The sequence below is a fragment of the Chrysemys picta genome, chromosome 6, assembly GCF_011386835.1.
Source record: "Chrysemys picta bellii isolate R12L10 chromosome 6, ASM1138683v2, whole genome shotgun sequence".
NCBI lineage: Eukaryota > Metazoa > Chordata > Testudines > Emydidae > Chrysemys > Chrysemys picta.
This window is the reverse complement of record NC_088796.1, coordinates 1,226,885-1,252,473: the sequence shown is the minus strand read 5'-3', so window position 1 is coordinate 1,252,473 and position 25,589 is coordinate 1,226,885. Positions and strand designations below refer to the sequence as shown.

At 47.0% G+C, this 25,589-nt stretch overlaps 1 protein-coding gene across 1 annotated transcript in view; it reads left to right on the top strand.

The window, feature by feature from the left end:
- Positions 1–25,589, top strand: part of LOC101951954 (myosin-IIIb-like) — a 113,231-nt gene that overhangs the window by 14,594 nt on the left and 73,048 nt on the right. The window contains exons 9-13 of the mRNA XM_065598586.1: positions 3,887–3,995; positions 18,322–18,438; positions 20,833–20,933; positions 21,327–21,413; positions 21,646–21,711. Of these exons, the coding sequence (XP_065454658.1) occupies positions 3,887–3,995; positions 18,322–18,438; positions 20,833–20,933; positions 21,327–21,413; positions 21,646–21,711 (480 nt within the window). The remainder of the gene's footprint in view (positions 1–3,886; positions 3,996–18,321; positions 18,439–20,832; positions 20,934–21,326; positions 21,414–21,645; positions 21,712–25,589) is intronic.

The following is a 25,589-nucleotide window of genomic DNA, read 5'->3' as shown; positions in this document are numbered from 1 at the left end:
CTTTCAGGTAGTTGAAAGCAGCTATCAAATCCCCCTTCATTCTTCTTTTCTGCAGACTAAATAATCCCAGTTCCCTCAGCCACTCCTCATAAGTCATGTGCTCCTGCCCCCTAATCATTTTTGTTGCCCTCCGCTGGACTCTTTCCAATTTTTCCACATCCTCCTTGTACTGTGGGGCCCAAAACTGGACACAGTACAGAGGCCCCCCCAGGTTACGCAAACTCAACTTACGCAAATCCGCACTTACAGAAAAAGTTCCGTAAGCTAGAAATAGGAGGTTTTTTCCCTTTTTTTGCGTAATGGTCGGGTATATGTTTCTGACTTGCGCAAAATTCGAGTTACGCAAGGCGTAATGGAACGCTTATGTAAGTCAGGGAGCATCTGTACTCCAGATGAGGCCTCATCAATGCTGAATAGAGGGGAATGATCACATTCCCTCGATGTGCTTGCAATGCTCCTACTTATACAGCCCAAAATACCATTAGCCTTCTTGGCAACAAGGGCACGCTGTTGACTCATATCCAGCTTCTCATCCACTGTAACCCCAGTCCTTTTCTGCAGAACTGCTGCCTAGCCACTCGGTCCCTAGTTTGTAGCAGTGCATGGGATTCTTCCTTCCCAAGTGCAAGACTCTGCACTTGTCCTTGTTGAACCTCATCAGATTTCTTTTGACCCAATCCTCTAATTTGTCTAGGTCCCTCTGTATCCTGTCCCTACCCTCCAGCCTATCTACCACTTGTCCCAGTTTAGTGTCATCTGCAAACTTGCTGAAGGTGCAGTCCGCACCATCTTCCAGATCATTAATGAAGATATTGAACAAAACTGGCCCCAGGACCGACCCTTGGGGCACTCCGCTTGATACCGGCTGCCAACTAGACATGGAGCCATTGATCACTACCTGTTGAGCCCAGTAATCTAGCCAGTATTCTATCCACCTTATAGTCCATTCATCCAATCCATACTTCTTTAACTTGTTGGCAAGAAAACTGTGGGAGACCGTATCAAAAGCTTTGCTAAAGTCAAGGAATAACACATTCACTGCTTTTCCCTCATCCACAAAGCCTCATCCTCATCTCATCATAGAAGGCAATTAGGTTAGTCAGGCATGACTTCCTCTTGGTGAATCCATGCTGACTGTTCCTGATCACTTTCCTCTCCTCTAAGTGCTTCAGAATTGATTCCTTGAGGACCTGCTCCATGATTTTTCCAGGGACTGAGGTGAGGCTGACTGGCCTGTACTTCCCCGCATCCTCCTCCTTCCCTTTTTTAAAGATGGGCACTACATTAGCCTTTTTCCAGTCATCCGGGACCTCCCCCGATTGCCATGAGTTTCCAAAGATAATGGCCAATGGCGCTGCAATCACATCCGCCAACTCCTTTAGCACCCTCGGATGCAGCGCATCCGGCCCCCATGGACTTGTGCTCATCCAGCTTTTCTAAATAGTCCTGAACCACTTCTTTCTCCACAGAGGGCTGGTCACCTTCTCCCTATGCTGTGCTGCCCAGTGCAGTAGTCTGGAAGCTGACCTTGTTCGTGAAGACAGGCAAAAAAAGCATTGAGTACATTAGCTTTTTTCACATCCTCTGTCACTAGTTTGCCTTCCCCATTCAGTAAAGGGCCCACACTTTCCCTGACCACCTTGTTGTTGTTAACATACCTGTAGAGATCCTTCTTGTTACTCTTAACATCCCTTGCTAGCTGCAACTCCAGTTGTGTTTTGGCCTTCCTGATTTCACTCCTGCAGGCCTGAGCAATATTTTCATACTCCTTCCTGGTCATTTGTCCAATCTTCCATTTCTTGTAAGCTTCTTTTTTGTGTTTAATATCAGCAAGGATTTCACTGTTAAGCCAAGCTGGTCACCTACCATATTTACTATTCTTTCTACACATCGGAATGGTTGGTTCCTGCAACCTCAAAGGATTCTTTTAAAATACAGCCAGTTTCCTGTAATCTGGGCTTGACTGTTGCAGTTCTCACTAAGAATAATGCTCCCTGATTTGAAAAAGCTCCAGCTCATCCAAAATGCAGCAGCTCATCTGCTTAACAGACTGCTGTGTGCCACCCCCTCCTCTGCACGTCAGTGCCCCACTCGCAACAGTGGCTTCCCATTGAGTAAAACTAATTCTAGGTCTCTGCCTTGATTTCAAAGCACCACCATGGGATGGGCCCCAGCTCCTTGACATGTAGCCTTTCCTTTTTAGTTAAAGTAATTTTAGTGACATTAGATGGATTCAGCTTTGGCTCCATTCTCGAGTTCAACAGTTACCTCTGCCACTTGTTTCAGATCTAGAGCTCATAAGAACACATGAAAACAAAGAAAGTAGTACATGCAATTACAGAGTAAGGTCTAATATATGTTATCAATGTTATTCAAGTTACCAGCACAGTTATGAATATCACAGCATGTATAAATTATAGATGCAGTCATACTCACATCCTCCTAGATAGTGTTAGGGTCTGATGGGTCTCTTATGGAGTGATCATCAGTAAAGGGATGGTTTCTGGTGGAGTTTTTCTATTGGAAGCTCAATTTTTCCAATCTGGGCTCCTTCTTTTTATAATGTGATTTTTTGCCTATACCTACATTCTGTGCATGTGCATGAAAGTGTCAACCCTCTTTTCCTTTTGGTTTGGTGTTCCAAAAATCTTGAGGTACCCTGTTTTCTATAGGTTATGTATAGTTCCTTTTATTCTCGTTAGCATTGATGCACAACATGTAGCCTGTGGTTAAGGCACGCGTTAAACAAAAATGTGCTTCTAGAGCATTTTTGCGATTTAAAATTAAACTTTTGGCCAATTTTTTTCCAATTTCTTCACCTCTTGGTACATCTTTTCCCATAATCTTATGGCACTGGGTTATTTTTTGGTTACTTACTGATGTCAGCATTTTTTATTTCTAAGGCCTAAAATAGCTAAGCTAAAATTTTACAGGCCTCCGCCTATAGGCTTTGTGTTTCAGCCTTCCTTACTTACATACCTAATACATATTTATCCCTTCTAACTACTAATCAATCTTATACTTTTATAATCCTATCACTTACCTTTAGTTAGCATACAATAATTATATATAACATGACATGTTAGTTAATCATAACATCACAAAATAAATAATAAAATCAAATCATTGGCTATAGAGAGATGCCCTTTCTCCTCAACTTTCCACAATGGCTGCATGCCACTGGAACCACGAAGCTGCCCCTCTGTAGGGGAGGCTTGTGAGTGCGGGAGATGGAATCGTCACAGGAGCTGGGTTCTGACTGTGGAATTCTCTGCCTGGTGAAATCAGAATGAGCACTAACCTTGTTGTATTTTGACCAAAGTAAAAGGCACACCTCTGCACCCAGGCTCGTGCTTTGTATTTTAAATAAATAAATAAACTAAACCACACCTCAGTCCGGTCTTGCCAGTAGCGCAGGAATAGAAATTTCAGTGCTGTATCTTTCTACCTTTGGAGAGCACTCTGGTTCTATGGTAACCAGGAGCCATAGGATCATATTTTAAACTTCTCTTCCTCCCCTTCAAGGCTGGGCAGAACTCTGACACAGCTTTCATCTCAGGCAATTAATAATGTATTATAAGTGCTGGGAAGGTGTATGGGGTGGGGAGGCTGTGACAGTGTCACAGGATGGCCCAAGAGGGAGGGGGGCTGTGTGTGCATGAGAGCGAGTGAGCAAGCTGGTCTTGAGGAGAGTAGTGACTTCAGAGTTTGTGGCTTGATTCCCGCAATGTCGTCGTCTTATTTACATTACAATAGTGTCCAGAGGCCCCAGCCAGGATCATGGCCCCATTGTACTGGGCGGTGCACAAAGGCAGGGAGACATGGCCACTGCACTGTGGAACCAGGGATTGAAGCTGACTATTCTCTTTGGTACCTTCTCTCCCAGGGTCAATTTGGAGTCCAGGAAGAGGAGCTATTGAAATGCCTCATTTGTAAAGTGTCCGTAACCCGGGGAGAGCAGATTCAGCGTTTCCACACCCAGCAGCAGGCTGAGGGTAAGGGGCAGAGGAGGTCATTCAGAAAAATTGTCTGGAAGAGCCCTTCTAGGCACATCTGTCTTATCTGTGACCCTAGAGCCTGGTGTGGTATTGTCCCAACAGTGTATGTAAACTCTCTGGAGCAGGGATTAGGTCTCCCAATGTGTTTGTGCAGCCCCCCTTGTAATGGGCCCTAATCCTGAGAGGGGCTTGTGACAGATTCCCCCTGGGGTGCCACCTGGAATTTGGATACCACTGAGCCCCCTTGACCCACCAGCCTGGGCTCCCTCTTACACTGTACTGCTGTGACAAGCTGCAAAGCTCTCCAGGCTTCAGCCTGCACTTTCACCAGCATACATACAGGTAGGGACACACCCAGCTGCAGTTTCATGCAGGTGCTTTGACCAGCCCCCGCATAGAAAGGCGACAGCTAGGGTAACAACCAGCTTCTCAGGCATGCACCCCTTCTGGAGTATAAACCCAAAATTATACCGTCTTGCGCTGCACAGGGAACTGTACAGTGTAAGCTAATAAAATTCACCCCATCCCTCACTGTGGAGAGGACTATGCAATAGCCACCTGCCCCTGAGTTATGATTCCCACACAATGGTTTAGTTAAAGCAAGAATAAGTTTAACTACTACAAAAGATAGATTATAAGTGATAGCAAACAGATCAAAGCAGATTACCTAGCAAATAAACAAAAAATGCAAACTAAACTTAATACAAAAAGAACAGGAGTACTTGTGGCACCTTAGAGACTAACAAATTTATTAGAGCATAAGCTTTCGTGGACTACAGCCCACTTCTTCAGATGCATATAGAGTGGAATAAATATTGAGGAGATATATATACACACATACAGAGAGCATAAACAGGTGGGAGTTGTCTTACCAAGTCTGAGAGGCCAATTAAGTAAGAGGGGAAAAAAAACTTTTGAAGTGATAATCAAGCTAGCCCAGTACAGACAGTTTGATAAGAAGTGTGAGAATACTTACAAGGGGAGATAGATTCAGTGTTTGTAATGGCTCAGCCATTCCCAATCCTTATTCAATCCTGAGTTGATTGTGTCTAGTTTGCATATCAATTCCAGCTCAGCAGTCTCTCGTTGGAGTCTGTTTTTGAAGTTTTTCTGTTGTAATATAGCCACCCGCAGGTCTGTCATTGATTGACCAGACAGGTTAAAGTGTTCTCCCACTAGTTTTTGAGTATTATGATTCCTGATGTCAGATTTGTGTCCATTAATTCTTTTGCGTAGAGACTGTCCGGTTTGGCCAATGTACATGGCAGAGGGGCATTGCTGGCACATGATGGCATATATCACATTGGTAGATGTGCAGGTGAACGAGCCCCTGATGGTATGGCTGATGTGATTAGGTCTTATGATGATGTCACTTGAATAGCTATGTGGACAGAGTTGGCATCGGGCTTTTGTTACAAGGATAGGTTCCTGGGTCAGTGGTTTTGTTCAGTGATGTGTGGTTGCTGGTGAGTATTTGCTTTAGGTTGGGGGGTTGTCTGTAAGCGAGGACAGGTCTGTCTCCCAAGATCTGTGAGAGTAAAGGATCATCTTTCAGGATAGGTTGTAGATCTCTGATGATGCGCTGGAGAGGTTTTAGTTGGGGGCTGAAGGTGACAGCTAGTGGTGTTCTGTTATTTTCTTTGTTGGGCCTGTCTTGTAGGAGGTGACTTCTGGGTACTCGTCTGGCTCTGTCAATCTGTTTTTTCACTTCAGCAGGTGGGTATTGTAGTTTTAAGAATGCTTGATAGAGATCTTGTAGGTGCTTGTCTCTATCTGAGGGATTGGAGCAAATGCGGTTATATCTTAGAGCTTGGCTGTAGACAATGGATCGTGTGGTGTGTCCTGGATGGAAGCTGGAGGCATGTAGGTAAACTTAATACAGGCAGTCCTCGACTTTACGACGTTCAAGTTACAATGAACGGCACTTACGACGTTTATAAATTCTCGTGTTTTGACTTTACGATGCTTGATCTGACATTGTTCCTATGGGAAATTCGAGTTACGATGTTTTCAACTTAAGATGTGATTTTTCAGGAACCAATTGTGTTGTAAGTCTGAGGAAACTTGTGGAAAAATTGGAAAGAGTCCAGCGGAGGGCAACAAAAATGATTAGGGGTCTGGAGCATATGACTTATGAGGAGAGGCTGAGAGAACTGGGATTGTTTAGTCTCCAGAAGAGAAGAATGAGGGGGGATTTGATAGCAGCCTTCAACTACCTGAAGGGGGGTTCCAAAGAGGATGGAGCTCGGCTGTTCTCAGTGGTGGCAGATGACAGAACAAGGAGCAATGGTCTCAAGTTGCGGTGGGGGAAGTCCAGGTTGGATATCAGGAAAAACTATTTCACTAGGAGGGTGGTGAAACACTGGAATGCGTTACCTAGGGAGGTGGTGGAGTCTCCTTCCTTGGAGGTTTTTAAGGCCCGGCTTGACAAAGCCCTGGCTGGGATGATTTAGCTGGGAATTGGTCCTGCTTTGAGCAGGGGGTTGGACTAGATGACCTCTTGAGGTCCCTTCCAACTCTGATATTCTATGATTCTATGACTGCCTATATACTAAATAGATTGGATATGAATAGCAAATTCTCACCCTAAGTGATAATACAAGCAGGCTGCAGATTCTTAAGGGGTAAGCTGCACTTGCCTACAGCTTGGAATCCCCAGGTTTTCCATTCAAAGGCTAAAACTCCCTTTAGCTTGGGTTCAGCACTTCCCCCAGTTCAGTCTTTGTTACTCAGGTGTTTCCAGGGGTCTCTTTGTGTGGGGAGCGAAGAATCCCTGGTGATGTCACTCCCCGCCTTACATAGCTTTTGCATATGGTGGGAACACTTTGTTTCAAAGCTTAGTTCCCAGACTGGTCAGTGGAAAAACATTGACATCCCAAGTCTAGAGACGTCACATCACATGTCTTTGTAGAGTCATAGTAGTCATTGCTCAGAGGCTGTCCGTAGTGTCCTCAGGAAAGCTCCCCAGGTGGGAGATAAACTTCTTCTAAGGCCTATTGTTTTCCTAATGGCCCATTCCTCACCCACTTTCTAGAATGAAAATCTCTTGTCTAGTGGGCATTACCCAGGTATGACTACATGTGAAATACAGATACATAGTCGATATTCATAACTTCAGATTAAAAAAATGAATATGATGTGACAAAATTCCTCCTCTACCTTGGTGGGTCCTGCGCTTATTGGTGGATTTGCTTGCTTCACAGTCCACCCTGTGGGTCAGGAAACAGTCCAGAGACCTTCCCCTCTGGTAGAAGCTATAGTCCAGGTCAATTCCTCCTGTGTTTGATCAGAAGTTGGGAGGTATGGGGGGAACCCGGGCCCGCCCTCTACTCCGGGTTCCAGCCCAGGGCCCTGTGGATTGCAGCTGTCTATAGTAACAGCTGCATGACAGCTACAACTCCCTGGGCTACTTCCCCATGGCCTCCTCCCAACACCTTCTTTGTCCTCACCACCGGACCTTCCTCCTGATGTCTGATAACGCTTGTGCTCCTCAGTCCTCCAGCAGCTCACCCTCTCACTCTCAGTTCCTTGTGCCTCTTGCTCCCAGCTCCTCACACTCACTTCCTCTCCCCGGCTCCCCCTGGCTTGACTGGAGTGAGCCCTTTTATAGCATCAGAGGGGCCTTAATTAGAGTCAGGTGCTTAACTGCCTCACCTGACTCTTAGCAGGTTAATTGGAGTCAGGTGGTCTATTAGCCTGGAGCAGCTCCTGCTCTGGTCACTCAGGGAACAGAAAACTACTTATTCAGTGACCAGATTATCTCCCTTCTGCTACTCTGCTGTTAACAACTGGTCTGGGTCTATCACAATGATTATCCTATTTATATGCAGCAAATCATAACCTTTCCAATGACATCTCACATGACTTGCATAAAATACATCATATCTATGTTAGAATCGTATCATAATATCACTGAAGAATATGGGGTGCAGTGTCACAGGGCCTTTAAGTATTAGTGCCATACATACCAGGCCTGACTTGTCAGAAGTGCTGTGGATCCACAAATCCCTTTGAAGTGGATGAGCGCTGCATGTGCTGAGCACTCTTGAAAATCAAGTCAATAATAGAATAATAGTCCTGTGCTCTTTCCCATCTGGTTTTCAATGCAGTGAAAGGGCTTTTTAGTGTCTGCATTGTGGGGATGACAGATGTGGGGATGACCAATGCAGCAGACATCTTGCTTTGGCTCTGGTGTTTGAACAGGGTCATTTTCTTCCTGTTATGGGCTTTTTTTTTGCTGTCCACAAGTCTGGCCTGCATCCTGAAGCTGGAAGTGGTTATAAAACATGAGCCACCTCCAGTTTGTCAGACCACTTCCACATCCAGGCAGAAACAAGAGTTTTCCCCCAGTGTGAAGAAAAAAGAAACTATCTGTATAGCACTCCTTGAAAACTTGGATCTCACCAAACTACTACACTGACAGAAAACTCCACTTAACTGAAAGACCAAGGGGTAGAGAGATCAGTGAGGTGCTACTGTGGCCATAGATACCCCAGCACCAAAGCCACCTCCCCACCACCCACATGGATCACTGTGGCTCTCCAAGAACCTGCAACAGGAAAAGTAGTAAGGAAGGAAACTTGAGCATCGGTGCTGGAAGCAGTGTGATAGAAGCAGACTGAGACACAAGAAAGGGATCCTACAAACCAGTGCTGGTGCAATGAAGGGGCAGAAAGAGACTGCCTCTCCTCTGCCATAGGGGCAGCAAAGTCACACCACACAGAACCCTTCTGGACTTGAAATTACTTTAACTTAAACAGCACTACAGCCCATCACTTCGCACTGTGGAGAATTCTTATTCCATAGAGATTACCTGCCCCAGGGATGGCTTCACAGGCCTCCAAAAATAGCAGCTAAGAGCAGCTAAGAAATTCATGCTCCCAGCCCACTCCTATATTGTCATGGAGGCACTGATGGCATCAGGGCCACCCCTGGGACTCTGCCTCTCCCTTCCCCTGCAGTGGTGAGAGACTAGAGAGCACCTAGGACACTGACTAGTAGAGACTGTCAGTTGTCACCTTCTAGTGAGAGGAACCTAGTGCCTCCCCCCTCTCCCCCCCAACACCTAGCAGTCTGCGCATCAAGAAACAGTCATTCAGCCCAAGAGACTTCCCAGTCCAGTGTCTGACCTCCCTTTGGTAAACCAGCTCAGAGAGAAAATAGCAAAATCTAGTCTCCAATACCACCTGCCTGTGTCCTGGATCTCTCTCAGTCAGGATTGAGGCCCGGGCCGGCAACACAGACCCAGCACTTGTTGCTCCCCATGGATGCCCTCCTCTTGCCTTTATTCAAGGGGAGCCATCTACATTCGTCCTGCTGGGTGGTCTCTGGGGCTGCTAACCACACAACATTCCTATCTTGCCTTCAAGGGGCTGCAGGGATGAAAGGAAAGGGAAGACCTGAAATGCCTCAGATCCAGCCTAGGAGGGTGTCCTGGACAACTGTCCCCCACAAAGCACTCAGCTCTGGGGCATCATATTCAGCTCTGCCAAGATATTCAAGATTGGTATGATGTTTTAGGGAGAGCTGGAGACAATCAAAGCTACAGCATCAGCAGCACATGGACAGCACCCAGCTCTCCATCTCCTGTATGTCAGACACACCCAGCACCAGCTCCCTATGTCTTGACTAAGATCAGCAGCTACATGATGGGGAACCCAGAACATAAAAACAGCCATACTGGGTCAGACCAATGGTCCCTGTCCAGTCTTCTCACTCTGACTATGGCCTATGCCAAGTGCTTCAGAAGGAATGAACAGTACAGAGCAATCATCGAATGATCCATCCCTTGTTGTCCAGTGCCAGCTTCTGGCAGTCAGAGGTTAGGGACACCCAGAGTATGGGTTTGCATCCTTGGTGTTTGATTTAGCAGGTCTGGGGAAGACACGCTAAGTTGATGGGAGAGTGCTCTCCCACTGATGTCTCTACTCCACCTCTCCCAGTGGCAGAAGCTATGTCAGCAGGAGAGTGTGTCCCATCGGTATAGTGTAGTGTAGACACCATTGTAAGTCAACCTAAGTTACATTGACTTCAGTTAAGTAAATTACATAACTGAAGTAGCATAACTTAGATCAATTTACAGCGTTAGTGTAGATCAGCCCTGAAAGTCCAAGTACACTGTATCCATTGGCACACCCTCGTCCACATGTTTGTTTGACCCCCTCAAACAATTCTAAATGATTGGTGAGGTATAATTTCCCTTTTCAAAAGCTGTGTTGACTCTTCCCCAACAAATTGTGTTCACCTGTGTGTCTGATAATTCTGTTTACTATATTTTCAACCAATTTGCCTGGTACTGAAATTTGGTTTCATAGAATCATAGAATATCAGGGTTGGAAGGGACCTCAAGAAGTCATCTAGTCCAACCCCCTGCTCAAAGCAGGACCAATTCCCAACTAAATCATCCCAGCCAGGGCTTTGTCAAGCCGGGCCTTAAAAACCTCTAAGGAAGGAGACTCCACCACCTCCGTAGGTAACGCATTCCAGTGTTTCACCACCCTCCTAGTGAAATAGTTTTTCCTAATATCCAACCTGGACCTCCCCCACTGCAACTTGAGACCATTGCTCCTTGTTCTGTCATCTGCCACCACTGAGAACAGCCGAGCTCCATCCTCTTTGGAACCCCCCTTCAGGTAGTTGAAGGCTGCTATCAAATCCCCCCTCATTCTTCTCTTCTGGAGACTAAACAATCCCAGTTCCCTCAGCCTCTCCTCATAAGTCATGTGCTCCAGACCCCTAATCATTTTTGTTGCCCTCCGTTGGACTCTTTCCAATTTTTCCACATCCTTCTTGTAGTGTGGGGCCCAAAACTGGACACAGTATTCCAGATGAGGCCTCACCAATGTCGAATAAAGGGGAACGATCACGTTCCTCGATCTGCTGGCAATGCCCCTACTTATACAGCCCAAAATGCCGTTAGCCTTCTTGGCAACAAGAGCACACTGTTGACTCATATCCAGCTTCTCGTCCACTGTGACCCCTAGGTCCTTTTCTGTAGAACTGCTACCTAGCCATTTGGTCCCTAGTCTGTAGCAGTGTATGGGATTCTTCCGTCCTAAGTGCAGGACTCTGCACTTGTCCTTGTTGAACCTCATCAGGTTTTTTTTTTTTTTTTTTTTTTTGGCCCAATCCTCTAATTTGTCTAGGTCCCTCTGTATCCGATCCCTACCCTCTAGTGTATCTACCACGCCTCCTAGTTTAGTGTCATCTGCAAACTTGCTGAGAGTGCAGTCCACACCATCCTCCAGATCATTAATAAAGATATTAAACAAAACCGGCCCCAGGACCGACCCTTGGGGCACTCCGCTTGAAACCGGCTGCCAACTAGACATGGAGCCATTGATCACTACCCGTTGAGCCCGACGATCTAGCCAGCTTTCTATCCACCTTACAGTCCATTCATCCAGCCCATACTTCTTTAACTTGGCGGCAAGAATACTGTGGGAGACCGTATCAAAAGCTTTGCTAAAGTCAAGGAATAACACATCCACTGCTTTCCCTTCATCCACAGAGCCAGTTATCTCATCATAGAAACCAATTAGGTTAGTCAGGCACGACTTCCCCTTCCTGAATCCATGCTGACTGTTCCTGATCACTTTCCTCTCCTCTAAATGTTTCCTAATTGATTCCTTGAGGACCTGCTCCATGATTTTTCCAGGGACTGAGGTGAGGCTGACTGGCCTGTAGTTCCCCGGATTCTCCTTCTTCCCTTTTTTAAAGATGGGCACTACATTAGCCTTTTTCCAGTCATCCGGGACCTCCCCCGATCGCCATGAGTTTTCAAAAATAATGGCTAATGGCTCTGCAATCTCACCCGCCAACTCCTTTAGCACCCTCGGATGCAGCGCATCCAGCCCCATGGACTTGTGCACTTCCAGTTTTTCTAAATAGTCCCGAACCACTTCTTTCTCCACAGAGGGCTGGTCACCTTCTCCCCATACTGTACTGCCCAGTGCAGCAATCTGGGAGCTGACCTTGTTCGTGAAGACAGAGGCAAAAAAATCATTGAGTACATTAGCTTTTTCCAAATCCTCGGTCACTAAGTTGCCTCCCTCATTCAGTAAGGGGCCCACACTTTCCTTGATTTTCTTCTTGTTGCTAACATACCTGAAGAAACCCTTCTTGTTACTCTTAACATCTCTTGCTAACTGCAACTCCAAGTGTGATTTGGCCTTCCTGACTTCACTCCTGCATGCCTGAGCAATATTTTTATACTCCTCCCTGGTCATTTGTCCAATCTTCCACTTCTTGTAAGCTTCTTTTTTGTGTTTAAGATCAGCAAGAATTTCACTGTTTAGCCAAGCTGGTCGCCTGCCATATTTACTATTTTCTACACATCGGGATGGTTTGTTCCTGCAACCGCAATAAGGATTCTTTAAAATACAGCCAGCTCTCCTGGACCCCTTTGCCCTTCATGTTATTCTCCCAGGGGATCCTGCCCATCTGTTCCCTGAGGGAGTCAAAGTCTGCTTTTCTGAAGTCCAGGGTCCGTATTCTGCTGCTCTCCTTTCTTCCTTGTGTAAGGATCCTGAACTCGACCATCTCATGGTCACTGCCTCCCAGATTCCAATCCACTTTTGCTTCCCCTACTAATTCTTCCCTGTTTGTGAGCAGCAGGTCAAGAAAAGCTCTGCCCCTAGTTGGTTCCTCCAGCACTTGCACCAGGAAATTGTCCCCTACACTTTCCAAAAACTTCCTGGATTGTCTGTGCACCGCTGTATTGCTCTCCCAGCAGATATCAGGGTGATTTAAAGTCTCCCATGAGAACCAGGGCCTGCGATCTAGCAACTTCTGCTAGTTGCCAGAAGAAAGCCTCGTCCACCTCATCCCCCTGGTCTGGTGGTCTATAGCAGACACCAACCACGACATCACCCTTGTTGCTCACACTTCTCAACTTTATCCAGAGACTCTCAGGTTTTTCTGCAGTTTCATACCGGAGCTCTGAGCAGTCATACTCCTCTCTTACATACAATGCAACTTCCCCACCTTTTCTGCCCTGCCTGTCCTTCCTGAACAGTTTATATCCATCCATGACAGTACTCCAGTCATGTGAGTTATCCCACCAAGTCTCTGTTATTCCAATCACATCATAGTTCCCTGACTGTGCCAGGACTTCCAGTTCTCCCTGCTTGTTTCCCAGGCTTCTTGCATTTGTGTATAGGTTTACTTGCCTGTAATTGCCAGGATCACTTCTGGAGCCTTTAAAAAAAAAAAAGTGTCACATTAGCTTTCCTCCAGTCATCCTATACAGAAACTGAGTTAAGCGATAGGTTACTTACTACACTGCAATTTCATATTTGAGTTCCGTCAGAACTCTTGGGTGAATACCATTTGGTTCTGGTGACTTATTACTGTTTAATTTATCAATTTGTTCTAAAACCTCCTCTACTGACACTTCAATCTGGGACAATTCCTCAGATTTGTTCCCTGAAAAGAATAGCTCAGGTGTGGGATTCTCTCTGTCTCTTTGCAGTAAAGACTGATGCAAAGAATTCATTTAGCATCTCTGCAATCGCCTTATCTTCCCTGAGTGCTTTTTTTTAGTATATTAGTTGTTGGCAGGCTTCCTGCTTCTGGGTATACTTAAAAACCAACAGCAATTTTTTTTTTTTGTCTTTTGCTAGTTGCTCTTCAAAAAAATTTTTTTTTTGGCCTGCCTAATTATACTTACTTGACTTGCCAGAGTGTATGCTCCTTTTTATTGTCCTCAGTAGGATTTGACTTCCAATTTCTAAAGGGCGCCCTTTTGCCTCTAGCATATTCTTGTACTTTATTGTTTAACAACAAAGCGGTAACACTTTTTTGGTCCTCTTGCTATGTTTTTTTAAATTGGGGTATACATTTAATTTGAGCCTCTATTAAAGTGTTTTTAAAAAGTTTCTATGCAGCTTGTAGGCATTTCACTTTTGAGACTCTTCCTTTTAATTTCCATTTAACTAGCTTCCTTATTTTTATGTAGTTCTCCTTTCTGAAGCTAAATGCTATAGTGGTGGGCTTCTTTGATATTTCTTCTTCCCTCCCCCCAATGTTAAATTTAATTATATTATGGTCGCTATTACTGAGCGGTTCAAGTATATTCACCTCGTGGGCCAAATTCTGTTCTCCACTTAGGACTAAATCAAGAATTTCCTCTCCCGTTGTGGGTTCCAGGACTAGCTGCTCCAAGAAACACTCATTTATGGTGTCTAGAAACTTTATCTTAGCCTGAGGTGACATATACTCCATTGATATGGGGATAATTAATAAAATAATAATGGAGATATCCTATCTCCTAGAACTGGAAGGGACCTTGAAAGGTCATTGAGTCCAGCCCCCTGCCTTCACTAGCAGAACCGAGTACTGATTTTTGCCCCAGCTCCCCAAGTGGTCCCCTCAAGGATTGAACTCACAACCCTGGGTTTAGCAGGCCAATGCTCAAACCACTGAGCTATCCCCCCTAGTTAAAATCCCCTATTATTATTATTATTATTATTACTGGTATTTTATTATTGAGTTTTCTACTTTTACAGTCTCTCTCATCTCCTGGAACGTTTCACACTCCTCATCACCATTCTGGTCAGGTGGTCGGTAGTGTATTCTTACCCAGGCAAGAATTGAGGTGATGTAGGTGGGAAGGGGGATGTGCTTCAAAGAACTTGTGCCATCTGTAACTTCATTCACTATCCAGCATGTCTGCCCTCAGACTAAGCTCCAGCCTAAGGGTGATAAACTCACTTCCATCTGCAACTGCTACAGAGCTTTATCACATGCAGGTTCAGATGTTGCAGTTCATTATACACCTCTACCCGGATATAACAATCCACAAATGGGATAGAACGCAGTAAAGCAATACTCCCGGGGGGGGGGCGCTGCGCACTCCGGCGGATCAAAGCAAGTTCAATATAATGCGGTTCACCTATAACGCGGTAAGATTTTTTGACTCCCGAGGACAGCGTTATAGCTGGGTAGAGATGTATCTTAAGACACATCAGTCCCCGAGGGAGCTCCAATTGGTACAAAACGCGACATGAACACATCACCTCTATCTCTGTACTGGCTCCCCCCATAAGCCCTCCATGGGATCAGCCCTGGTTCCCTGAGAGACATCCCTGCTTTTGCAGCCAGGACCTCCCATAGCTATGGTCTGCAAACACAGTTAACCCACCTCAGTAGGGAAGGGCTTGTGAATGCAGGAGACAGAGCTGCCAAAGGTCCCAGACCTAGAATATGAAACTCTGCAATAGGAGAGGAGATCATCGGCCTTATCATATTTTGAACTAAAACTCATCACATTGACATAACTTCCCCAATGTGTGACATGCACACAGAGCACAACCATCCCCCCCTTGCTCATTCCCATATACACAAACCATTTGTTGTTTTGTTTAAGTCCCAGGAAAAGATTAAGGCTGTCTGCACTCCTAACTCCCCTTGGTCTTTGGGTTGCCCCTTAGTGCCTACTTTCAGCTCTTGCAACTTGCTCTGCCCTGCATGGAATCCATTATCTATGCCCTTCTAGACCAAAAGCAGGGTAGATACCTAGGTTCACAATCCATGTGTTGCAGATACTCCTCTACATTGAGTGCTTGCTCAACTGTCTCTCCAGAAATGGGAATTTGCTCGATGGCTTTTGCTTAAAAGCAATTTGTTTATTTAATAGAGTAAAAAGATGATTTACAAACAAAACAGATGTCTCTCCAGGTGAGGTTTAATCTTTTATATATGCTTACCACCCAGATGGTCTGTCTTCCGTTACCTTATAGATAGCATGTTTCTCTCTCTCTTTGTTAGGTTTTAGTCCATCATGCTTTGTGTGTGAGAGAGAGACAGTCAGTCAGTCAGGCCTTAAGAAGCTAGCCCCTGTTTTGTCTCTGGAATCATTAACATATTCCCTGGGGATTGTATTCCCTCTCACCTAAACTAGTTTCCTTGGTCTGCTGGAGCTTCCAGGTGGGTCTTTGAGTGCTGTGTAATTGTTATTTGCACTCATAGATGTGTTGCACCCTCACCAATGAGGAAGAAGTTAATTTTCCTCCTGCTGCTAAGGATCCCAGACACCCTGTGGAGCTTCAGAACGGGATGGGCAAACTTTTTGGCTCAAAGGCCATGTCTGAGTATAGAAATTGTATGGTGGGTCATGAATGCTCACAAAATTGGGGTTGGGGTGCAGGAGGGGGTGCGGGCTCTGGCTGGGGGTGCAGGCTGTGGGGTGGGCCCAGAAATGAGGAGTTCAGGGTGCAGGAGGGGGCATGGGAGGAGATCGGAGTGCAGGCTCCAGGTGGCGCTTACCAGAAGCAGCAGCATATCCTCCCTCTGGCTCCTACACGGAGGTGAGGCCAGCCGGCTCTGTGCATTGACCCATCCACAGGTGCCACCCCTGCAGCTCCCATTGGCCGTGGTTCCCAGCAAGTGGGAGTTGCAGGGGCGGCGCTTGGGACGGGGGCAGCGTGCAGAGTCCCCTGGCTGCCCCTAAACGTAGGAGCCAGAGGGGGGACATACTGCTGCTTCTGGGAGCTGCGGCACGCACGCACAGAGCAGCCCCCGACCTTGCTCCCTGGCTGGAGCGCGAGAGCTCGAGAGTTGGATTAAATCAGCTGGCAGGCCGGATGTGGCCCGCAGGCCGTAGTTTGCCACCCCCATCTTAGAACATAAGACAGAAAAATCAGATTTCAGCTACAGATCAAAATATACAATTAATACAGGGATATGTGGTTATTGTCACAAACTCTGTAAACTTATCAATTCTTTTTCGTCTTGGGAAGAGGAAGAGAAATACTATTATTATTTTGATTAGTAACAGAATGTTCCATTGATGGGGCCCATATAAATGCAGAGGGCTTGTCCACGTGACTGTTTAGTGTGCGGCAACTGGAGTGTAAACCTACAGCACTGTAGCCTGCCATGCACCATCCGGCTGTGTGGACCCTGCTATGGTGCACCAGTTGGTCTGCAGTGTACTCTGACCTCCTGCTGTTTGAAACAGCAGTAGCAAAAGCAGGTGAGAGGTCAAGTGGGGGGATAAGGTTTAAAAATTATCCTTTGAGCATGTGTATTCATTATTTAAATAAGGGTGTTTGATAAGGCTTTCTATTAGAATGGCACATGTGTGTCTATGGGAATTCAGACCTGACTAAATGTTTACATCTTTCAATGCACAGGCACATTTGAATTGGGCAAACTTCTATAGGGAAGTCTATAGGACATGTGCAGGTGCTAGTCAAGTTCTCATGTGTTAAAAGTTAAGCATTTGTTTGTCAGTCATGAGCTAGTTTCTTTCAGGAGCAGACCGGTGGCTCAAGGCCTTGGAAGCTGGGGTAGGCATTGTCTGTTCAACTCCTTAGTGTTTTGGGGAACTTAAAAGAGAACTGACTCATATCTTGCACCAGTTTTTTCTACTCCCCCCAATCTGTAACAGTCTTTGGAGTTTTATATGTAGTAAGTGTGCCTGAAGCATGCACAGTGCTGTTGGGGAAGCGAGGGTTCCTGGTGCAAAGCACTGACAATTTGCCCAATGCTTAGTAGCATGTAAGAGGGAAATTCTGAGAGGATTATCATAATAGCGCACCATCGAGGAATGAGTGTCAGAAGCAGAGGTAATGGTATCAAAATATAACCCATGTAAAGTGTTCTTTCCTTATACTCCCTCATAAGGAAAGAAATGAAACTCAGATATGTCTTTATTAAGAATAATTACATTAAAATAGATTGTTTTTAATGAACTTTTGAAATCCGAGAATTTCTAAATTACTGTTGCGTAAAAAAAAGAAACAGTTTGAGAGTTTGAAAGCTCCTGGTTCTGTCTACCAAACCTCCCTTCTCATGTCACTCCAGACAGTAAAATAGTTACTTTCTACCATGTAGGTTCATAGATGACATGGTGCTGACTTGCTCTCCTTCTCATTAGAATGACAGCAACGTTTCTAAGCATGCTCAGTTGATATAGTCCTGCAGCCCAACCAGCGTGGGTCCTGCCATTGTTCTCTCGTTGAAGTCTGGAGTGCTGGTGGATGGTATGAATGCTGTGTGAGGGTTTCTACAGTTTAATCAAAAGTTCAGGAGTCTGCGGAAGAACCATCCAAATTTCCAAATAATATTCAAAGGCCCTAGTGCTCAAGGACTACAGTGTCAGACGTCATATGTACAAAGAGAACGCATCATCCTTGGTGACAGAAGGGTGAAGGGAGTTTCTATGCCAAAAATCTTGGGGGAATTATTCTAAAAAATGGAGAGACTCTTCAACAGATCAGAGGGGTAGCCGTGTCCTAGAAGGAAGCTTCGAAGCTCTTTGAGGGGAAGGAGCACCTGTGGCTAGGTGATCATCTTTCTTTACTGTCTGGCTGTGCAGATGCCCGGGACTCCATTGCTAAGGTGGCATATGGCCGCGTGTTTGGTTGGATTGTCCGCAAAATCAACGAACTGCTGTCTGAGAATGTGGATCCTGAGGTGGAGCTGAGGGAGATTGGTGAGTCCCAACTATTTTGCTCCTGTCAGCCCCCTGAATGCACATGCCACAGTCAGGGCCGGCTTAACTTTTTGTGGGCCCGGCGCCAAACATATTTGTGGGCCCCCCGGGAAATGATTGTAAAGGGGGCCGGGGCTAAAAGCACAGTGGGGCAGGAGCTAGGGTTGGTCTCTGGAGCAAGGGAGGGGTCAGGGGTAAACTGCAAGCGCAGCAGGGCTGGGGATGGGGTAAACAGGATCCCCCCCCACCCCTGCCCACATAGAGCGGGTACCTACCTGGTTCTAGCCCATTCTCTTTGTCTCTCTCTGCATTGAGCTTCCCCTCCTCCCACAGCAGCGGGACAGGTTCTCTTCCAGCCCTCGGGGGTGGGTGTTGTGAGTGGGAGGAGCAGAGGCTAATGTGGTTACTCCTATAACCGGACATTTGGTTTCCAGTCAGCACTGCTAACTCGGGTCCTGTTTTCTACTGGAGTTTCCAGTCTAAAACTGGATACTCGGCAACAGGGCTGCCAGAAAAGCCTGAGGGGGGGGGAGAGGGGCAAGCAATCATTTTTAAAAGTAAGAGGGCTAAGCCTTAAGGGGGGGGCAAGTGGTGGGGGGGCTAGGGAGTGGAGAGGAGCTAGTGGGCAGGGCCATGTCTGCTGTACTGCACAGGTAGGTTGGAGACTGGGGATCAGCTCAGTATCCCCAGCCCAGGTGATGTGACAGCCAGTGGTGGATTTAGAGTTAGTGGGGCCCCCCAGCCCTGTGCTCAGCTTCATTTTTGGGGCTCCTCCTTGGGACCCAGCCAAGAAAAAGAACATTCTCTCTTATCTCCCCCTGCCCCCGTTTTTCATTCTTTTTTCCTTCATCCTCCTCCTATAAATAATAGCAAGTAAATGAAAATAAAATGAGGTACCTTGATTGTTCTTGTCATCTAACTTATTTTTCTACAGACCACTTGAAAATCACGGAGGGTTTCGACGGACCACTTAATGATCTTTCCAAATATTGTAAAAAAATGTTGGGTTGCGGGGTCTGGCCAGGATCTAGGGTGAGGGAGGTTGGGGTGTGGAGCGCTTACCTGGGGCAGCTCCTGTTTGGTTCTCAGGATGGGGCTGGAGGTGTGTGAGGGGGGTGCAGGAGTCAGGGCAGGGGGCTGGAGGTGTGTGAGGGGGGTGCAGGAGTCAGGGCAGGGGGCTGGAGGTGTGTGAGGGGGGTGCAGGGGTCAGGGCTGGGGAGGTGTGGGGGGTGCAGGGGTCAGGGCTGGGTGTGTGTGAGGGGGGTGAGAGGGAGGTGTGAGGGGGATGCAGGAGTCAGGGCAGGGGGCTGGGGAGGTGGGGGTGCGGGGGTCAGGGCAGGGGGCTGGAGGTGTGTGAGGGGGTGCTGAGGAAGTGTGAGGGGAGTGCAGGGTCAGGGCTGGGGGTGTGTGAGGAGGTGCAAGGGTCAGGGCGGGGGGCTGGGGGTGTATGGGGGGGTAGGGTGGGCAGAGGGTTGTGGGGGTGGGCTGGGGTTGTGGGGGTGCTCATGCATGGGGATGGAGGGGGTATTCCCCAATTCCAGCCCCTTCCCCAAGGTCTCGCCCCCACCTCTTCTCCTCCCTGGAGCGTGCTGCTTCCCCCTCCCTCCTGCCAACAGCTGATCAGCGGGAGGGGGAGGGGAGGGGACCTAGCACGCTGGGGGAAGAGGCAGGGGAGGAGCTTGGCTGCCAGCAGACCCTGCCCTGCTGCAGCAGGAGCACCAGCAGCTGGCAGCATCAAGCTTCTGCCCCACAGGAGAGAGCGGGGGGCGGAGAAGAGCGGGCCAGGGCCCCTTTCGACCGTGGGCCCGGCACCATGGTAAATCTGGTACTTGCCACAGTCAAAAGGGCAAAGCACCATGGGGGAGGAGGTGTCTCTAGGACTGAATACGGGGTTGTAATTCCAGGGAGATGGCGGCCTTGGGGAAGATTATTTTCACAGTGTCTCTGGGAGGCTCAGTCTGAAGAGGAAGCTGGCTGCACGGATGTAATTCTGGGGGAGAATGCAGTCTTTGCAATAGGGCTTGTACTGGGGTCTGGATTGTTGCTGGGGGTCTCTCTAGAGTTCACTGGGATTTAGTTCTAGTATTGTTCTCTGTGAGGTGGGTCGCTGTGGGGTGGAGGGAGATGGGGTGTATCTGGCTGCGGGGATTGGGTTGGTGTGAGGGGAATGAGACGCAGTGCAGGGGTGTCATGGCAGCCTGTGGAAGAGGCATAATGCAGGGGGGGTCCCGCAAGGCCGAGTCTCTGAGGGGATGAGCGCTTGGTGTGAAGGCATGAGGCTCAGTGAGGGGGGTCTTTAGCTGCCAAAGTAGGGGGCTTAGTTCAAGGAATATTCAGCCACCCCATAGGTGAGTCTGCAGGGGTCTATGTTGAGGCTCATCTCCCTCCTTCCAGGGATCCTGGATATCTTTGGGTTTGAGAACTTTGTGGTGAATCGTTTTGAGCAGCTCTGCATAAACTTGGCCAATGAGCAGCTACAGCACTTCTTCAATTATGTGAGTTCCAGGTGTGACGTTTTCTGGGTGGCAGGGGGCTCCGCAGGGAGTTGGGAGAGCCATGGGAGGGCAGAATGGTGACCTCTCCTTGTACAGTAGGGCCCCCCCCTGGGCTGGGGAAGCCCAGAGTGGTGATCCAGCCATGGGAGCAGAGTGGAGACCAGGAGCAGGTGCCTCCTCGTGCATGGGGGTTACCATTGGATGGTGGGCCTGGCACAGCGGGATTGCTCACAGCAATGGTCTTGTCTTGGGGAGGTATACGAGTGCTGAGGCGGTTTGAAGCTGTGACTCTGCCTTTCACATAGCGTGTCGAGGGGAAGGATGCATGACTTGCTTGGCTGAAGGCTGTTGGTGCTGCTGGGAGCTCCAATTTTACTCTCTTCTGTGTCTCAGCATATTTTCCAACTGGAGCAGGCTGCGTACCAGGAGGAAGGGCTGCCCTGGGAGGCAATTACATTCAGCAATAACAAACCCATTTTGGTGAGTGACCTAGATCTGGGTGAGGGAGAGGAGACTCTAGCCCCAGGCAGAGGCCCAAGGGAGGGAGAGAGGAAGTGCTGTATCCAATGTTGGGAGGGTTAGGATCTGGGGAAAAGTTCCCTTGAAGGTGGGGGCAGAGAGTGTAGTGAGCAGACAGAGGGGAGATGAGATGATGGACTGCCTCCACTCCCGTTAGGTAAGGGGCTCATCTCTTTTCCTTCTCCTGCTGCAGGACCTGTTCCTGGCCAAGCCGCTGGGGCTGCTGTCTCTCCTGGATGAGCAGAGCGCATTCCCTCAGGTATGGCAATTGTGACTAGAGTGGTACAGGGACAAGCTGTGGATCAGAGAAGATGTTGTGGGGGTTGGTACAACAGATGAGTGAGGAGAATCATAGATTAGGGTTGGAAGAGACCTCAGGAGGTCATCTAGTCCAGTGGTCCCCAACGTGGTGCCCGTGAGCGCCATGGCGACTATGTGCACCCGCTTACTGGCCGGCGGACGAGCATCCGCTGAAATGCCGCCGAGAAGCAGCGTCATCCAGAGGCGTCGCCACCTAAATGCCGCTGATGCCTCTGGATGACGCTGCTTCTCGGCGGCATTTTGGCGGATGCTCGTCCGCCGGCCACGGTCCTTGGTGGCTCGTCGTCTGGCGCCCGCCAGACAAAAAAGATTGGGGACTACTGATCTAGTCCAACCCCCTGCTCAAAGCAGGTCCAACCCTGTGTTCTAACTGAAATCAATATATTTGAAAACGTAGAAAAATATCCAAAAATATTTAATACATTTCAGTTGGTAGTCTATTGTTTAACAGTGTGATTAAAACTGCGATTAATCATGATTAATTTTTTTTTTTTTAGTTAATTGCGTGAGTTAATGGCCATTAATCGACAGCCCTAATAAAAACGTACCAGGAAATTCCATATAAACGCTCAAAAACCAGGAAATGGCCAACGTTAAGTTTTTATGTATAACCTTAACACATGTCCTGTTTGTACATATGCATTACGTTAGTCTTTAGTTATGTGATCAGGTACTGTTGTTTATGTATGACCAGTATCTCATCCAGTAAACAAGGCAGGGTGCACTCATTCAGCAGTGGCGATAAAAAAAAAAAAATTATAAATAATTACACTTAAACATTATTTAAAAACAAGTATTTCATTTTTATAAGGAAAACAACTCATTCTTCAAGAGCTTGGTTGTACATGCATTCCATGTGCCGAGACCAGAAGCTTTTCACTAGCCGTGTCCATTAGCTTATACATGCACCTGCTTACCCTCGTGCTCCCTTCTGAGGGTATAAAAGGTAGCACCAGCCATCTGCCACTCCAATTCCTCCCGGTCCTTGGCCTGAGATGGAGTGAGCTGTATCTGTAGCCAGTTGAGATGGCTAATTATTTGGTTTTGTGTGTATTGTTATTTATAGATAAGTATATGTATTTATTTATTTATATTTAGGAAACTGTTACCTACAGTAGAAAGTAAGTGCAAAGGGGCATCATTTTTCAGGGCTTAACTCCCCCACTCATCTCCCTCCTGAAGGACAGGTTCCTAATGTGCCCAGATCGCTTGGATTTAAAAACTGTGGTCTGCCTCAGACTGCTTCTTATGAAGGATGACCATGACACCTGCCTCTGCTCCTAGGACAGACTCTTATTACTTCTAACTGTGGTGTCTGCTGCATGTTGTTGCATAGGATGATGCAATCCAGAGAGAGCTGGATTAAAATGTTTCTAATGGACAAGTCCATAAGGGCAGACTGGGACTCAGGCTTGGGGGACCCTCTGTACACCAGCTGCAGGAGTTTGGGAGTGCTCCATCAAGCTCAGTGTTGATTGGCTCCAAGGCTCCTTCTCTGAAATAGTTTTCAAAGGACACTGGTAAGACGCACTAGGAAAAGAGTGAGGAAGGGAAATTGAAGCATTCCCTTAAAGAGAAGAGGGATAAATCTCCCTCTAAGTCATCTTCAAAAAAGAGCCTGTCATCCCCATCTCATGAGACTCCCTGCCATGGCATGGGCATATCCAGCGCTCATAAGAACCGCGATCCTGGTTCTGTAACATTTAAGTCAGAGGGCCTGGCACCACCAACCGGCACCCAGTCTACTGGTAAAGAGCTCCCCATAGTACAGGATCATTCCCTATTGACTGAATGGGTGCCAATGGTACCAACGGCCTTTGTATGGAGAGATGAATGCGCTTTGATTCAGAGTGCAACCTCAAAATTGCTGATATTGGCACAGAGCATGACACCTCTGGTACCAACGAGACAGAGGATGACAACAAATCTTCCATCAATGGCATTGATTCCATATACAGTAGCAAGCAATTTCACTGTCTGTCCAGAACCGGAATCCCCACTTCTTTAGGGGCAACCTCAAGCAGAACCAAGACTTGAGTCAGCACAGGCTACCATGTGGTTTCCTCCACCAGTACTGTCTGAGTCAAGCTAGATCACAATCCTCTCTGGTATTGATGGCACTGCCATTTGATTCAGAGGACTCATACCCATCTTCTGAATCCATTGCCAGTGGAACTATGTCACGGGAATACCCGCAGAAACCACGCTCACAAGAATCATAGAATATCAGGGTTGGAAGGGACCTCAGGAGGTCATCTAGTCTAACCCCCTGCTCAAAGCAGGACTAATCCCCAACTAAATCATCCCAGCCAGGATGTGAGTCCAAATAGTGTCTAGGCTGTTGTGAGCATTGCTACTTTCTCTCACTTAGGAACGGTCAAACGCAGGGTATGTCACAGGGTGACTGGCCCCTTTACAAGGAAGCAGGGTTCAGTGCACCTGGACCAAAGACTTAAGGAGGCTCCTGAGCCCCATAAAGGGGGGGACAGATGCAGGTGGTTGTTGGTGGATTCCTGCAGACGCTGCAGGGAGTGAGAAGGCTCCTGCAGGGCCTTGAATCAACCGGTGGAGAACGCCAAACTCCAGGCAAGAGGCATTTGGGAAGAAGACAGACCCTCAGGGAGGAGGGTCTGGGACCAGCTGAAACTGGGATAAAGACTTCTTAAGCTTGAGTTTTCTTTTGAAAGACTTTATGCAGGACTTAATAAATTGGACTCCATAAGGACATTAAGTGACTAGATCTCTACAGGAGATAATTGTATTAATCACCGAACTTGCGGTTTAGGATTGTAAATTAGCAAGCACTCGTGACAAAATATGACTTTATTAATGACAGTGAATTTACAAAAAGAATAGGAATACTTGTGGCACCTTCGAGACTAACAAATTTATTGTAGCATAAGCTTTCGTGGGCTATAGCTCACTTCATCGGATGCATGTAGTGGAAAATACAGAAGGAAGATATATATATATACACAAGAAGAAGAACAGGAGGACTTGTGGCACCTTAGAGACTAACAAATTTATTAGAGCATAAGCTTTCGTGGACTACAGCCCACTTCTTCGGATGCATATAGAATGGAACATATATTGAGGAGATATATATACACACATACAGAGAGCATAAACAGGTGGGAGTTGTCTTACCACCTCTGAGAGGCCAATTAATTAAGAGAAAAAAAAACTTTTGAAGTGATAATCAAGCTAGCCCAGTACAGACAGACAGTTAGATAACAAGTGTGAGAATACTTACAAGGGGAGATAGATTCAATGTTTGTAATGGCTCAACCATTCCCAGTCCTTATTCAAGGACTTATATACACAAGGAACATGAAACAATGGGTGTTACCATACACATTATAAGGAGAGTGAGCAGTTAAGGTGAACTGTTGTCAACAGGAGAGAAAAATAACTGTTTGTGGTGGTAATGAAAATGGCCCATTTCCAGCACTTGACAAGGAGATATAAGGAACTGGGAGGGGGGGGGGGGCGGAAATAAGCATGGGGAAATAGTTTTACTTTGTGTAATGGCCCATCCACTCCCAGTCTTTATTCAAACCTAATTTAATGGTGTCCAATTTGCAAATTAATTCCAATTCAGCAGTCTCTCGTTGGAGTCTGTTTTTGTTGTAATATTGTGACTTTTAGGTCTGTAATCGAGTGGCCAGGGAGGTTGAAGTGTTCTCCAACTGGCTTTTTAATGTTATAATTCTTGACGTCTGATTTGTGTCCATTTATTCTTTCCAGTGGCACCTTAAAGACTAACAGATTTATTTGGGCATAAGCTTTTGTGGGTAAAAAAACCCACTTCTTCAG